Source organism: Schistocerca serialis, chromosome 1 (assembly GCF_023864345.2).
Source record: "Schistocerca serialis cubense isolate TAMUIC-IGC-003099 chromosome 1, iqSchSeri2.2, whole genome shotgun sequence".
Classification (NCBI taxonomy): domain Eukaryota; kingdom Metazoa; phylum Arthropoda; class Insecta; order Orthoptera; family Acrididae; genus Schistocerca; species Schistocerca serialis.
Genome location: NC_064638.1, coordinates 687,178,951 through 687,197,258, shown reverse-complemented (window position 1 = coordinate 687,197,258; position 18,308 = coordinate 687,178,951). Strand labels below are relative to the sequence as shown.

At 40.5% G+C, this 18,308-nt stretch overlaps 1 protein-coding gene across 1 annotated transcript in view; it reads left to right on the top strand.

The window, feature by feature from the left end:
* The window catches only part of LOC126425182 (uncharacterized), a 289,759-nt gene that overhangs the window by 124,472 nt on the left and 146,979 nt on the right, over positions 1-18,308 (top strand). The window contains exon 8 of the mRNA XM_050088170.1: positions 17,818-17,960. Within this exon, the coding sequence (XP_049944127.1) occupies positions 17,818-17,960 (143 nt within the window). The remainder of the gene's footprint in view (positions 1-17,817; positions 17,961-18,308) is intronic.

Sequence of the window (18,308 nt, the reverse complement as noted above, 5' to 3'; positions counted from 1 at the left end):
AATATTACCAAATATTAATAAGTTGTGGTTGCAAAATACTCGTGGAAGCTAACCTCAGGGAAGATTGGTGTGGGCACCGGAGAAACATAGGGATGTGTGAAGCAGTACTGACCCTGAAAGGAATGCAATGGTCAAGAAGAGGGTGAGGCAGCATTATGGCCTGTCTCCAGTGTTAATCAGTCTGTACACTGAGCAAGTAGTAAGAGGATCCAAAGAAAATTTTGGGGAAAGGAATTAAAGTTCAGGGAGAAGGAATAAAAACGTGGAGATGTGCTAATGACATTATAATTCCATCAGAGACAGCAAAAGACTTGAAAGAACAGTTGAATGGAAGGATTGTAAGATGATCATAAATAAAAGCAGAACAAGGGTAATGGAATGTAGTAGAATTAAATTAGAAAATGAATCACTAATGGTGTGAGAGATGAGTTTTGCTGTTTAGTGAGTGAAATAACTGGTGTTATACAAAGTGGAGAGGATACAAAATGGCCAGAAAAGCATTCCTGAAGAACAGATATTTGTTTACACTGAATATAAATTTGTTGTTTCTGGAGGTATTTTATCTTGTGTGTGTCGTTTTACAGAAGTGAAACATGAATGATAAGCAAGAAGAGAATAGAAGCTTTTGAAGTGTTGTGTTAGAGAAGAATGCTTTAGATTAGATTGTTAAATTGCATAAGTAATGAGGAGGTACTTAATAAAACTAGAGAGAAGCACAACTTGACTAAAAGAAGTGATCATCTGATAGGACATGTTCTGAAGCATCAAGGTATCAAAAACTTAATATTGGAGGAAAGAGAGAGAGCTAAAAATTAAAGGAGGAGGCCAAGAGATGAACACAGTACAAACAGGTCCAAAAAGACGTAGGTTACAGTAGTTATTCAGAGCTGAAGACACTTGCACAGTATAGAACAGTATGGAGAGCTGCATCAAATCAGTCTTCAGACTGAAAATCACAACACAAATATACAGACTAATAAAATTCATCCATATTTATAATACCAATTACACCTTCAGTCAGATACTATTTGACATGTTTATCATTAAAACTCTATGGTTATAATCCATATTGTGTTTCTTCTTTAGGCAGATACTATTTTGCATGATTATCATACACGAAATCTTGTACTTTATAGTAGCATTTACTTTTCAGGTATTTTTCCAGGTCTCCTAGTATTTTTTTTATAACTGGGTCACACTTTCCCCTCCAGATTTTATTTATAAATTTTATACTCATTTAATGTGGAATTTTTTCATATTGTTGTGAGCCGTGGTGCAGGCATTGTGGCTTAGCAGTTAGCATTGCTAGTTTATGTGCAGCGGGTCACCAGTTCAAACACAACTACCAGCGAGTATTCATTATTTAGTATTTATCATTTGTGGAAGGGTTTTGAAATATTTTACTTTTGTAATGCGTGTATATTCTGGAATATTCGGTTTTTGTATTAAGACCAGCTTTCTGGGATACTTGAGGTTTGTACAAATAGCAGCACACACTGTCCAGAGAGGCAGCTGTGTACTGGCTATACATTAATGATCATAATATACGTGCTTTCAGCTCTAAGATCTGTACTTCACTGATTACCCTGCTTTTGGATTTAGACATGATACATTTGGCAAATACGAGGGGGGACCCAAAAGAAACCGGATTGTTGTCATAAAAAATTTATTGATGAACCTTTTTACAAAATTACTTCAGTCACCTTCATAATACTCTCCATTACATGTGATGCACTTGTCAAGTCTCTTTTTCGCACTGTTGGAAGCATGTTTGGAACTCTTCAAGTTTGATATTGTCCAGTGCCCTTTGTGAAGCTGTTTTTACCACCTCCACATCGTCATAATGCTCCCCTATTAGCGTTTTTTTCATTCGTGGAAATAGGAAAAAGTTGCACGGGGCTAGGTCCAGTGAATACGGAATGTGGGGAACGACAGACCACCTCTGAGATGCCAAATAGTGGGTCACTCGTAAGGCCGTGTGTGCTGGAGTATTGTCGTGATGCAGAAACCAGTCATCTCATCGCCAAAGTTCCGGGCGTTTCCTCCTCACATCCTCTCGCAGATGCCTTAAAACATCCAGGTAAAAGTGCTGGTTAACAGTCTGGCCAGGGGATACGAATTCCCGATGCACAATACCACGAACATAAAAAAAGACAATGATCATCGTCTTCACATTTGACCTCACTTGCCTTGCTTTTTTTTGTCTGGGAGAGTTGGGAGTCCTCCACTGGCTTGATGCTTGCTTGGTTTCTGAGTCATACCCATAACACCAACTCTCATCCCCTGTAATGACTTTGTTCAAGAAGTTTGGATCATGTGAAATCTCTGTTTTCAAGTCCTGACACACATTCGTGCGGATGGTTATTTGCTTCTGTGTGAGAAAGTGCGGAACAAATTTAGCAGCAACTCGTCTCATGTGCAAATCCTCACTCAAAATCTGCTGGCACAAGCTCCAACTGATACCTGTCTCTGCTTAAGTTTGGTGACAATCCTTGTTGATCTTTGGGCGGACCTTTTCAATGTTCTCCTCATTTCGCTATGTTGAAGGGCGTACAGAATGAGCTTGGTCTTCAACACACATCTCACCACGTTTAAAGCACCCAAACCACTCGAAAACCTGTGTGCGGCTTATAACGTCCTCCTGGAAAGCTTCCTGAAGCATTTGATGTGTCTCCGTTGCAGTCTTTTTTAAGCAGGAAACAAAATTTTACACACACTCTTTGTTCTTTTAAAGTTGTCATAACGACTTCGCAGAGGTAACCCACCAACAGTCAGAGAAACACAATACCACATGCACATTCAGCTCTACACTGACGCCATCTGCACAGCTGTTTCATGAAGGTCTCTACTAACACCATCTAGCGTGAGAACCCTGCACTACGTCTACGAGTGGCAGCGCCCTCGAAGTCTGGTTTCTTTTGGGTCCCCCCTCATATATAATTTGTAGGTTGTTTAGCACAGCAGTGCTTTGAAAACAGTGAAGACAAGCTCAATAGCTCAGACAAATTCCAGGCTGAACCGAAGGAATAGCAACAACCAGCAACATGTCCACTTAGCAGAACAGCAGTTGAATAACAAGGACCCATTATCATGGAGGAATGACAAAGTCATCCATTCAGAATGTTTTGTCCCTATGTCACATAGTGACTGTGAATATGAGAGAAGCTGACAAAATCTCACACACTTGGTTAAAGGAGTCGCAGAAGATGCACCGATGTCTAAATGTGGCCCCTATGGCTGTTGCAGAAGAACAGTATGAGCTTGCCTCTCTCATATGGCAGATAGTAACAGAAGAGATAAAGCAATGTATGGTAGCTAGGAAAGCTAGACCAAGTACATAATAGGCAGCAACCATGAATGTCGAACCATATGTCAGGAGGAAATAGAGAATTTCAAAGGAAAGGTGTATCAATCTGTAGGACCAATCCCTGCAACATGTCATGAGGAACAGCCATTTGAATGACAGAGAACAACACACTACTGTGTTGTGACTGTGAATGCTCTAAAAACATTGTTTGCTACTGCAGAGAAAGAAGATGAGTTTTTGATTACTACTATGCTCAAAGACATGAACCTTTACAACAGTTCTCTTCATGCCAGTTAGGTGCAGACAGTTATAGTTGACCAATGGGGAAAAGCCCATTGTAGTAGCCTGACTAAGGATGCTCCCCGACACTCCACAGCTGTTCCCCGTCACCGTACAGAGGGAACAGCCAGTTGCCTAGCCACCAAATACATGAAGACTAAGAAATGAAACTAACTATGGAGGTGAAGCTGCCACAAATGCAAATCCTCCATAGATGACAATCACCAAAATGTCAAGAAATCTCATTGGTGTTATCATCAGTGTCCAACTTGTCTATCATCTAAATGGGAAATAAGTCCAGCCTGCAGGATCATATTTTGCAGGAATTTATTTTTACTGTATTTGTAAGGGTCCGTCTTGATTACACAAATTTTACAATCCACTATTACTGGTTTTGGCTACTGTTGTCTTCTGAGCTGTTACAAATAAAAAACAGTGTTATAACCAGCTAAATACAATTAGCTGAAGCAAAATCTATAATAGGCCTGACGATATGTAAGAAAAATAAAAACTACTCACATGATTAAGGGCCATGAATACCATCCATACCTACCATAAAATATTCTGATGTACATATCAACGTCAAAATCTATACATGTAGGTATAATAGCAAGTGCTGATGATTGCTTGGGTGCATCTAGTATTTATACAAGTAACTGACACTAGCAGGGGGCACTACAGCTAGGGTACACGAGTAACCACTATCATAAATTTAATAGTTAAAATACCGTATGCCACAGTCATTAATTAAAATTACTTCATATGGCAAAATGAGCGTCTGACAGTAAAACACAAACTGGTATACAATATGTGGAATTATATCTATTTGTAAAATCCATATAAAAGATGTAAACAGTAATAATGGGAAGCTCTTAGCCAGGCAAAGTAAATAATACACAGTTGTGTAAAAGCCAGAATAAAAAGTTTAATAATAACATCACATCTATAAATCAAAATCTTCCAGCATGACAAAACGATTAAACCATAACCATAAGTATAATGTAATTAACAAAACTGTGACCATTAATTAAAAACTCGATATTTGATAACACATATGGAATGGAACCTCAGTTGCACCACCTCATTGCTTTTCTTTATGAAGTTTGTGTTTTCCTGTGATGAAGCTTGTGGAAGAAGGCTCAGTCTCCTCACAGCTGGTGGCTGGCACATACAAAGTGTACTATTTGAAGTAATTTTAGTTAATGACTGTGCATACTGCATTTTAACTATTACTTGCGTGATACTGGTTAGTCATGTACCCTAGCTATAGTGCCCACTGCCAGCTTGTATAAACACCAGATGCATCCAGGCCATTATCAGCATATACTATGTACCTACATGTATAGATTCTGTTGTAGATATCTACATCAGAATATTTTGTGATGTGTGTGCCTGGTATGCATATCTGTTAATCATGTAAATATTTTTTTATTCACTTATGTATTGCCAACCCTGTTATAGATTTTGCTTCAGTTAATTATACTTAGTTGGTTGCACCACTCACTGTTTTTTTTTTTTAATTGTAACAGATCTGAAGTTGACAGTAGCTAAAACCGGTAACAGTGAATTGTAAAATACGTATGATCAAATGGACCCTTACAAATAAACTGCTACAATACAATCACAGATTCATTTACAGACACTTTATGTTTTCAGTTTGTATCGCAAGAATAACTATCAGTTACAGAACCTAGCCATATGAATTTGTTGTTTTAACAGAATGTAGTCATAATGTTATTCTTGGATGTGACTTCTTGCAGGCTTTAGAAACAGTCATAGATTGTTTAAGATTAGAGCTTTAGATTAACAAAACTGTTCCAACAAGCACGCATAACAAAGGTTGCATGAGTTGGCTGTTTGCTGTTGGAGATGTTGTCCTGCCATCATCAACAATACAAGCTCCAGTCACCAGTTGAGATGCTTAGTTAAATTGTGAAGGTTTTGTTGATTGTAAGAGGCTACTCAGACTCACAAAAGGTATCTAAATGCCAGCATTGATTGTAAGCATTTTGAGTGGTCAAAGAGAACTTTGAATTACTAATTATTACGAGCAGCTCAACTCATCCCTAAAGGTAAGTGCATAGGGGCAGCTAAACCAATCCACAAAAGGTAGCTTCGTGTCATTGATGAAGAATCATGCTCTGCTAGCACTACAGACAACACAGTGAGGAAGTTACTATCAAGCTGCCACTAGGATCTGGCCAGACTGAGGAACAATGTCAATGAGCTATAGCCATCCTGCATCAATTTTCAGATGATTTCAGATCTGGAATAGACAAAAGAGAAACCAAGCAGCCCATCTTAAAATACCAACAAAACTAGGGACCATCCATCAATTAGCTAGTACTCATAAAGTGAGCTGATGCTAAAAGATGGATAATCCAGGAGAAAGTGGAGAAGATGCTGCAAGATGATATCACTGAACCTTCGGAGAGTCATTGGTCCCCTCCTGTGGTCCTTGTGAAGCAGTAGTACGAAACATGGCATTTCTGCATCAGCTACTGGTGACCGAACAAAATCACAAAGAAAGATGTGTTCATTGCTACACATCGATGACACATTAGACTGCTTCAGAGGAGCAAAGTATTTCTCAGCTATGGACATGGAGACACACAGCTGGCAAATAGAGGTTGACGAGACTGACCAGGAAAAGACAGCCTTCATAGTTCCAGACTGCCATTATGAGATTAAAGTTATGCCATTTGGACTGCATATTTCTCCAGCCACCTTCCAGTATATGATGGATAATCTTACTTGCTTCAATACCTTAAATGAATACATGTCTTTGTATCTGGATGACATTCCCCCTCCCCGAAGAAATGTGAAGAACATCTAAGCAGACTGACAACCATGTTGAAGTGTATTTGGACTGCAGGCGCCCCCCTGAAACTGAAGGAGTGCCTCTTTGCTGCCCAAGAAATAAAAATCTTGGAGCATCTAGTGAATGGTGGTGGAGTCTGTCCTGATCCAGAGAAAATACGATCAGTCATAGATTTTCTGGCTCCTTGGCACATTCTTGATACGAGACCTTTCTCTGAATGTGCTTTGTATTACCAGTGATTCATAAAGCTCTTCTGTAACAAGACACATTCATTGCAAGAACTACAACAGGGAGATGCCAAATTATTCTTGAATGAGATGGAGAAAGATCTTTCCTTGTACTTAAGGAGGTACTAACATCATCTCCCATCCTAGAATTGTATGTATAGAATGCCAAGACAGATCTTAACATTGACATCAGCAGTTTTGGAATAGGTGCAGTTCTAGTGCAAATTCAGGAAGGTGCTGAAATGGCAAATAGCTTGTGCTTCCAGGGTACTCTCACAATCCAAGATGAACTACTCTGCAACTTAGAGCACTTAGCAGTTGTTTAGGACCTCAGCAATTCTGGTCATATTTATTTGGCAAGCTATTCACCATTGTGATGGACATCCATTCTCTATGCTACTGATTAGCCTGAAAGATCTGTTGGACCAACTAGTGAGATGGGCACTAAGGCTTTGGGAGTATGACATCACAATATTATACAAAAACAGTCACAAACACAAGGGCACTGAGTGCCTTTCAAGGAATCCCTTGATGGAATACAGTAGCTTCGATAAAACTTCAGACATCACTGCAGTAAATGATATTGCCTTTGGACAGAGGAAAAATCCACCACTGCTGAAAATAATAGAAACCATGAAGAAGAAGGCACTGATCAAAGGAGCACGTCCATTAATAAACAGAGCATCATGTAAGAGGAAATATGATCCAGTGCTGTGGAAAAGGTTGCTTGTCTCCTCACCTCATCTATCCTGAAGTATTTCCATGATGCTCCAACATCTTGTCACCTGGGATTCGTGAAGATTCTAGACATAATCAAATACAAGTGTCCATGGCCAGGTCTCTACTGCTCCATTAGATACAATGTGAGCTACTGAAAGAATGACCAATGACAGAAGCATGTGTTGCAGTCACCTCTGGAGCAGCTGGTAATTATCCCACCTGAAACAGTTCCATTCCATTGAATTGGAATTGTCTTCATGAAGAGGGTGCTGAAATCGACAAATGGTAATCAGTAGATGATAGTGAAACATGGTACATGAGCTACCTGCAATGATTTGTATGTAGCAACCATCAGTTTAAGAGGCCATCACACAAGTCACTTCCGGTGGTTGACAAAAAGCCAATGGTAACTGTTATTGCAAGGGGAGCCAAGGGCACACATACAGCACAATATGAACATTTCAAAATGTGCTCATCAAATCCAAATGTACTGAGGCAACTCCAGAATATTCCAGTGAGGCTCTGGGGGAGAATCTCGCTGCAAGTCTTGTCCAGTGACAGGAATTTGGTACCTCAAGACAGGCACCCATTAGTCTTCCACTGGCAGGTTACATTTCAGTGGCGCACTGCTATTTTGCTTCCAGTCACCCACATTGGCCTCTGGCACCTACTGTCAGTAGCTAAAAAGCTTTCAATCCACTGGTGAAACCCATATTGAGGCCCTTTGGCACCACTCACCTGCAGCAAGTCTTTGAAATATGCCTTGTGCACCCTCTGAGCAGGTGACAATCTTAACGTAAGCTGTGTACAGTCACAGAGGTTACACATGCGGCCTATCGATATGAGCCGTGACAGCACTGAGCACCTGATCTGTTACCTTGCCAACAATATTGTGCCAGCTGCAGAAGCTCCTTAAATTGCAAATTTTCTTGTAGAAGATATCATTTTGAAGTAAAGAGCCCCATGTATTATGATCTCTGATCATGGAATGGCTTTCTAGTCAAGACTAGTGTCAGAGGTAAATTCACACTGTGGAATCACACTTAGGATGCAAATTGTCTACCATCTAAAGACAAATGGCCTCATAGCACACTTTAATAAAATGTTGGCAAGTATACTCTTTACGTACACTGATGTCAAGTGAGATTGGTATAGGATGCTGCCCATTTTGACATTTGTGTACATCACAGTGAAACAAGACTGAGACTGGTTGACACTGTTTCTGGAGCTCCATAGTCAAAGTCAAAACAACAATGGATACACTATTTCTGTTCCAAGTGGTTGATACTCAGGCTGACTATATGAAACACCTTATCATCTGGACCAAAAAAGCAAACCAGCTGGCTTGCATATGGACCCTGGATGCCAAGGAGAAAGATTGTTAGTGCTACGGCATCAAGCACTGGGCAATGAGATACAGGACAGGAGACTTGGTATGGATTTATCTGCGTGTGAGGAAATGGGACTATCAGAAAAGTTACTAAAGCACTATTTTGGGCCATATCATAACTCTCATCTCTTGTCAGACATATATAGATTTGAGGATTATGACCCTCATCAAGAAGACAAAAGTGCAGAGACATCATTTGTGTCCTCCATATGAAGCCCTCAGACAGTCCAAAGGCACAGATCAATGATGGGAGGCTCAATGAAATTGAAGACCCTCTCAACAATTATGAAGCATTGCCGGGAGGGGCTACCTTTGATACTCACTGTAGAGATCCAGGGCGCTGTTGTTAGCTCCAGTGAGATTTTCTGAACTAGCATGTCAGAGTTTTCCTGGGAGAGGGAGCAATGCTGTGAGCTGTGGTGTGTGTAGTGTGGCATTGTGGCTAGTGTCACTGCTTGGCCTGTTGGGGGGCACCAATTCAAGCCCAACCATCAGAAATTATTTAGTATTTATTATAATGTAATTTGGTGGATGAAAAATCTACTCACCAAGCGATGTCAGAACACACATATAAAAGGTTATAATTGGGCAAGCTTTTGGAGCCAGTGGCTCTTTCTTCAGACAGAAGGATTGAATGAGAAGGAAGAAGCATGAAGGAAAAGGACTGGAGAGGTCTAAGAAAAAGGGGTAGATTTCGTAAAAGTTGCCCAGAACTGTGGGTTGGAGGAGACTTGCATGACAGGATAAGAAAATAGATTGACCTTCTCATCCCATCTGGTAAGTCTTCCCTGACCTATGGTTCTGGGTGACATTTCTGAAATCTACCTCTTTTCCAAGACCTCTCCAGTCCTTTTCCTTCATGCTTCTTCCTTCCCCTTCCATCCTGCTGCCTGAAGAAGGAATCACTGGCTCTGAAAACTTGCCTAATTATAACTTTCTTTTATATGTGAGTGATCTGCCACTGTTTGGTGAGTAGTTTTTTTATCTATCCAATTACTTTATATTGTCAAAAATGCATTGTTTTCATTGTTATATTAATATTTATTATTTAGCATTTTGGAAGGGTCTTGAAATATCGTACATTTGTATATTCTGGAATATTCAGTGTCTATGTAGATAGCTGCACTCTCTGTCCACTACGGCAGTTCTGTTGTGGCTTAGGATGCAAATTGTCTACCATCTAAAGACAAATGGCCTCATATGTTGGCAAGTATACTCTTTACATACACTGATGTCAAGTGAGATTGGTATAGGATGCTGCCCATTTTGACATTTGTGTACATCACAGTGAAACAAGACTGAGATTGGTTGACACTGTTTCTTGAGCTCCATAGTCAAAGTCAAAACAACAATGGATACACTATTTCTGTTCCAAGTGGTTGATACTCAGGCTGACTATATGAAACACCTTATCATCTGGACCAAAGAAGCAAACCAGCTGGCTTGCATCCTAAGTGTACTTCACTGATAACCCTGCTTTCTGATTTGGGCTTGAGTGTGGTTACCACATGACAATACAGTTTTGGTCAGGAGCTAGGTAATATGTGAATTGCTCTGTGTCTACTCTCAAATAAGTTCTCCTCAAAAAGTTTAGGGTTTCTCTTTGTGAAAATAATAGACTCATTATATACATGCATGGAATGGACATTAGATTTACTATTTAAATTAATTTTTTTTAGCTCCCACCATGGCTTGGATACCTTTTTCTGTAATCATAAAGCTTTGAATAGATTTGTTTTCTCAGACCCCACAGAAAATTATACAATAGCTAATGGCTGAAATAAAATATGCATAATATACAGACTTTTTGCAGCTAAGTGAGTGACATCACATAAGATGTTCTCGACTTAAACAAGACTGTTCAGCTGACTCAATATGCTGTTCACATGATTACTCCACAACATATGTTATTTACTAGTATACCAAGGAAGCTGACACAGTTCGCTCTGTTCAATTTTTTATTAATATTGTGGCTTTCACTTATTCATTGTATGGATTGTTTTGTCATGAAATGAACAAATTCTGATTCAGCAAAGTTTATTTTCAAATTCCTGTTTTTGATCCATGGCTCTACTTAGCCAAGTGTCTGCTTAGAACAACAGTTTAGCTCTTCACCAGTCTTGCAGCAGTCAACTAGTATTGAGTCAGCTACGCAGAAGATAGTGTCAAGACATTCATAGCACTATTACACACACACACACACACACACACACACACACACACACACACACACACACACACATATATATATATATATATATATATATATATATATAAAAACAAAGATGAGGTGACTTACCGAACAAAAGCGCTGGCAGGTCGATAGACACACAAACAAACACAAACACACACACAAAATTCAAGCTTTCGCAACAAACTGTTGCCTCATCAGGAAAGAGGGAAGGAGAGGGAAAGACGAAAGGATGTGGGTTTTAAGGGAGAGGGTAAGGAGTCATTCCAATCCCGGGAGCGGAAAGACTTACCTTAGGGGGAAAAAAGGACAGGTATACACTCGCACACACGCACATATCCATCCACACATACAGACACAAGCAGACCTTCCATTATATATATATATATATATATATATATATATATATATATATATATATATATATATATATATATATATTTGCCAAACTCTTTGTGTCAAGGCATTTGCCATATATAACACAAAGAGTTTGATATACTTAGCTTTCACAGACACCATGACCCTAGTATTTATAGTTTTCTAATAGTTATTTCAGGTAATCAGTTGCAAATGATGTGTTACATTGGAAAAGTTTTACAAAACTTCTTTTATGCTATAATTTCATATTAATTTTTATATCTGATAACAGAAGAGCCTTTTGTAAATTTTACTTTTATGCAAGTATCTGATTTTTTTCCTTGGCAGTAACAAAATTTTCTGCTTATATTGAGCTTTGACAATAATGCACATATATTCAGTAGTTTTTCATTGTGATACATAATCTGCTATTTTCTAAATGAGACACCTTTTTGTATGACATCGAATACATTGCTTAGAACAATGAAGTATACAGTATCTGAATACTGCTATCCAACATAGCAAGCTCACATGATTTCATTAAGGGAATTCAAAATAAGCAAAATCCCTCTCATTTATATTCAAATGTGTTAACTGTGAATGACAACCATGAATGACTCAGCACAGTAAAGTACTGATCTCTCAAAAAGACAAACCTTCAGATTATGAAATATGCAAGTATCATATAATTCACTGAACCATTGCATCAGCTTCTACATTACTCTCCTAATGAGTTCATTACATTTCACCTTCTGCCACTGATGTAAGCCATAGCAATGAAGAAACTGATTGAATCTGTCCATGATCACACTGTGCATGAAGTTTCCCCATTTGTTGGTGTTTCAGTGTGGACCTTCCAGTGTGTCTGCAGGGAATCATTTACCACTTTTAGCTGTGCAACACAGTGTAAGAAAAATGATTGTAAGAAAAATGATCATAAAAACATATTAACCAACAGGGACCTGAGATGAGTGTGATGCCATGTCTTTGATAACAGGTATTAAACCCAACAAGATCACTGCTATCAGTGAATGCTGGTCAATCTCAGCCAGTGTCTGAGCAAATGTGTCACAATTAGTCTCTGGCTAATGTTTGAAGACACTGTCCACAGTGGCACATAAATCTACATGTCTCCAGTGGGTCAAACAACACAGAAACTGTATGTTACTTGGTTAGAGGCATTTAGTGTGATCCAACAAGTCACAGTTTTGCCTCTTTCGATGCAATGCACTGAGTACACTGGTAACCTAATGGGATGTTTAACCCACAGTGTGTGGATGGTGTAGCTCAAGTTGGAGGCGATTCTGTGATATTTCAAGGGTGACCCAAACCCACTCATTCAGGTTACCATGAACATGAATCACTATGTTTATTTGAACATTCTCAGTGATGAAGTGTAGCCTCTTGTGGAGAATGATGGGTCGGGGTGAGTCAGAGGCCAGTCAAAGGCAGAAAAATCCCTTTATTTTGCCAATAGTTTGTGTGACAAGCTCAAGCCTGCATTTCATGGTGCTGGAAGATGGACCTCAACCCATGGGTTTGGAGGTGAAGCATTATAGTTGGTCTCTGGCAGCTGCTATACTCACCGTGGCCCAAGCATGGCGTGATCTCATGTCAACATCCCTCGTGCAGTCAGTAGCCTCTGTTCAACCTTTGGCCCATCAAGCAGCGGTTAGACACTGTGACAGGTGGTTCTGGCAGTGCAGCAGGGCAGGCTCATGGCAGAACCAACACTGTGACAGGTGCTAATTCACTGATTTGACATCCTGCCAGGTCGGATGGTCAGTATTTATAAGTACCAAAGTGTATTTGTGAAACACCACATGCCAAAGTGCCCCTGGCTTCAGTAACTAGCCTGGCGCTGACCGGCAGGCAGTGCCATGGCACAGTGCTGGCCATATTTACAGTGTGAAGCCCTCTTGCTTAGGCCCACACCATTGCACTCCTCTCCTCTTTGAAGAATTTGGCCCTTCAAATTTTCTCTGTTGCTGTACCTGAAACTAGTCACTTCTTTGTTGTTCGTTTCTGATGCATTGTTAGTCTCTGGCTAACAACATCTATAGGAGTTCTTCTGTAGTGTTTCAGCGGCTAAAATAGATACCCAGATACATTTAAAATCTTTCCACAGTTTTAAGGTTTCAGTCACTAGCTATCCCTGGAAACTAGCACTAGACCTGCTAACCAGTATCAGGATAGCTGTGTTATCACACTTGGACTTCTGTTCATTACATGCTTAAGTTACCTTTTATGCATTTTCCTTGCTACTTCCTGCAGCACTGTCGAAGATCTCTCACTGAGGTGTCCACAATGCTCTTACAGTCTATGTCTTTGACTTGTTGATTCAGCAGCTACATCAAACTCTCTCATTGTGGTAGTGTTTTTGGGAATCCATGAGGGATCCTACAACAGTACTCTCAATAACATTACAAAACTACATACCTATTCTTTTCCACATTTATCCTCCTCAACTTCAAGCATACCTCATTGGTGTGTCAGTCATCTTCACTAACTTACAGCAGGCTGGGCCACCTGTGCAAGCAGACATATCTTATACCAGCTCTGCTGCAGTGAAAAAAATGAAATGTTGTGTGGCGGGGGCCTCCAGGCGGGTAGAGCTAATAGCCTGGTGCAATTCTTTTGGTGTGACGCCACTTTGGTGACTTGCACATCAATGAAGATGAAATGATGATGATGAAGACAACACAGACATCCAGTCACTGAGAGGAGAAAATCTCCAACCCAGCCGGGAACCGAACACGGGCCCCCAGGATGACAAGCCAGCGCGCTGTCCACTCAGCTATGGTGGCGGACTGCTGCAGTCATTGCACAGCTTTTTATATTGTTATCGCTACCAATCAGCTGTCCACCTGGACGAATGGCCATCACCAAACTGTGGCTGAGAGCAAAGTGGATCACACTGTGGCCCAACACGCAGCTGAACATAACATGCTTGATTTTCATGGCTGCTTCACAACCTGGGCCACATGGATACTCCCCTCCGCCACCAGCTTTTCTGAACTAAGCAGGTGGGAGTTATCCCTGCGACACATTCTCTGCTCCCAAAATTAACCTGGTCCCAACCTACTGTCCCCACACCTTCCAACCACCAATTTCTACCTCTCTGTCCTATAACCTTCTCCTAATTCACATTCCCTCATCCTCATTGTGTTTACTCTCCGCCAACACAACCACCAGTCTTTTCCCCTCTCTGTTCCTCTCCCTTTCCGTTCCCTGCCCCCTCCCCCTTGCCCCTCCTTCCCCTACAGCCTCCCAATGCTGCCCAAGCCATGTTCAGCCACTTTCTGCAGTAATATCTGCATGCTCTGTGAGACAGCACTCTTCTCTCCCCCTATCCATACTTTATCCCTCCACCTTCCCTACCCCACTCCCAACTGCTGCTTTTGTTCAACACAACAGTTGCAGCCTGGCAAAAGCAGCCAGAGATAGTAGTCATGTGTGGGAGGTATACCTGCTTCTGTGAATTTGTGTGTGTGTTTTCTTTTTTGAAGAAGGCTTTGACTGAAAGCTAAGTGGGTAACACTCTTTTTGTTGTGCCTGTCTGCCACTCAGTGTGTCATCTTTAATTATGAGTAGCAATCTATCCTTTTCATAATTGTTGAAAATCCAACCTGGACCTTCCATTGTTTGATTCTTTGTCAACTTAGTCGGCACAGCCCCCATGCGGTAAATTATCCTAGTAGCCTATGATGGCCTATCATTAGGTCAAGAAACAATAAAGCAAGTTCAGAAAGGAGAGCTTAAGATGTACTATTTACAAAAGGAAAACTGTTATAAAGTCACTACAGTCATATCTTTTTTCATAATGTCCAGAGAACTATGGCTTAAATCCAAAAACTTCACCTCTCATCAGCGAGAGACCAGATCAGTGTATTATGCTTCATGAGCTCTTCGGTATCCTTCTGTATTTACGAGGTTTGCACAGAAGTTAATGCACCGCATTTTTCTTGAACAATTTTTTATTGAACATAATGAGAATTACACATACAAAAGAATATCCTACACACCCTATTTTTCCATGTAATCTCCATCCCGTTCTATGACCTTCCTCCAGCGCAAAACAAGGGCACGTATGCCCTGTCGGTACCAATCCTTGTCCTTGTGGTGGAGCCAGTGCTTTACCATGTGAATCACCTCCTCATTATCCTCAAAATGTCTTCCATGAATGGCATCTGTCCTCGTGAATGACAACATCAGCTTGCTACAACATGTCAGGTGTGACAGCCGTGGATGGTCTTCCTGTCTCCACGACCATTGAAAATCGTGGAGCTCTGCCTAACAGCCTTCTGATGACCTCACCCGCCGTGCCCAGCAACTAGCGGTACTTCCATTGACAGCAGATGCTCCATTAACTTTGCACAAGCGTTTGTGAATATTCCTCACAGTTTCTTTCTCTGCAGTGAGAAATTCAAAGATGGCACATTGCTTGTAGTGTACATCACCTAAGGTGCCATTTTGAAACTGTCCTACAGCTATGCTATCTGTTGGAAGTGACAGAAACTTAGTGCACTCACTCAGGAGACTTCAGATAATACATACATTACATTTTGCATTCATAGGATTATTTTTGATTGAGAAAAAAGTTGGTGCATTACTTTCTGGGCAACCCTTATAATTAATCACAAGCACTCTGTCAGCTAGAATCTCTGCCCTCTTAATTCAGCTCTGTAATACTTCCTCAAATTTCCTCATCGTAAATCCTTAATACTCAGTATATTCTCCCATTACATCTTACACTGGTTCTGACAGTTAGGTAGATCAGCTATCATGCTGACTGCACTTTGAGGAACCAGGAGCAGCATAACAATGATGTTACAATCAATAACCCAATAACCCATCTTGCATCCGTGGTATCCCAGATCCTTGCTACATTGCTTGAGCCATTGTTGCATGATGAAAAGATAGAAAACCAAAACCATAAGATACTGTTTTGCCACTGATCTATGTTGTACTTCATCAGCACTGTTCTGTGGTTTACTACTACCAGAGTATAATAAGGAGAAGGAGTGCAGCACAAAACGAAAAGGAAGAGAAAAGCTCCACAGACAACTCAGTCATTCTGTGAATGTCATACCACATATCAACTAATTTAGATCCCTGGAGGACTCTTATTTCATAACAACACTACTTACAATGAACTGTACCTTCAGTTGCCTACTATCTGCATTTGCCTAAACTTCCCTGATACCCACAGCCTTCCATGTCTCAATCAAATATTCTCTTTCCACTACTTGGTGCAATGCCCTCTTTGCTGGCATACCAAATGTATCACATCTTGTGGCTCAGTATATGGAGTCACATGACCTGATGGTTGCACTCCATACATACAACTTGTTTCATTGGTTCATCCCTTGGATCCTTCCCAGGTACCAGAACTGAATACGTGCTTGGCATAATGAAATATGACAGTGGGAGGAGGTCAAACCCTAGAACAACTGATACAAGGACCCCATGAGCACTTATAGAAGGCACATGCAGCTATTTTCTTGTGTTGCCAATGACCATAGCACCTCTGCCAATTCTGCTTCTGACTCCACCTGTAAAGGGTGTGGGTGTGCTCATGTGGAGAATGGTTGGTCATGGTGAGTCAGAAGCCATTTGAGGATAGTACAATCCCTATATTACTACAATTATTCATATTATAAACTCAATCCCGTATCTGGCAGTGCTGGAAGGTGGGCCTCGAGCCACGGACCTGGTGACGAAGCATTGTAGTAGGTCACCAGCAGTTTTTATGCTCAGCACAGGCCAGACATGGTGCAACCTTTCATAATCAACATCACCTGGCTGGCAACTGAGTTATGTCAGAGGGGATGTGGCAGGCTGACTCAGCCCAGTGATTATGAGACGACTATCTGGTAGCACCTGGTGCAGGCAGGCTCCAATAGTGGCTTTGTGGCTAGAAGGGCCTCAGTTCAATCCTCGGCTCATCAGGCAGCAGCTGGAGCCCCTGGCAGGTGGTCCTGTTAAGGCTTACTGATTTTATGACCTTTCTGGCCAGATATCCAGTATTTACATGTGCCAAAGAGTGTTTGTTGTGGTGTTGCTGCAGTGGCACTAACTGACAGATGGGCAGCGGCATCCATTGGGTGCTGTGGCAGAATGCTGTGCCAGTGTACTGCTGCAGGAGGCCCTCTTTACAGTGTCAGACCCTATTGCCTAGACCAGTGCTGTTACAATATTCCTGATTTGTATCATGTGTGCACTTGTGTCTTCTGATGTGACAACAGCAATATTCACAGGGTGGCATGCATATATTCCTGGTTTGACACTCACTGAGACTCCCAATCACATCTCAACTGATATATGAAATTACCCAATTCTAAGCCCATAATAAAATTAGAGACAAGTTGTAAGTGCAGGTGGAACATAGCAATCAACATCCTTCAGAATGCTCACTCTATAGGATATAATCATCAGCAAATTGAAATAATATTAAATTTAATTTCTATTGTGATTTAGATATAAATAAGATTTGTAAAATTAAAAGTAAGTTTTACTTTGTAGTGTGGACCATTTGCTGCAGAAGAAGGGTTCCAGCAAAAGTTCCTTTCCATCATTACCACTGCGTCTACAATATTCACCATTGCCTGATATCAAACTTGACAAAGGAAAGGCAACACAGGTTCCTGATATGATGGAAGAGACAGGTTGAATTGCTTAACTTTTTATTCTTGTTTAATAATTGTACAAATTTGCCACCAGAAATGTTTGTCAAAAATTAAATTTATGTAATTGATATATTTAAGAGTTGGTATTGTTAAATTATATCTGGTTTATGTTATAACCTGCATATATTCAGGAAGGAAGCTCAAGGTGTTAGAAACTTTGTTGGCCATAGGAGTAGCCATTGTAGCATTATTCCGTATTTATTTGTGATTACTTAGGTACTTTTTGTAAATGCTTCTATTGTGATAAAAGTTATAAAAAAGTTGACTGGAATTCATAGTAAAAAATAGAATGGAAAAGTGTGAAGTTTTGAATTGTCAAGGTTGCTT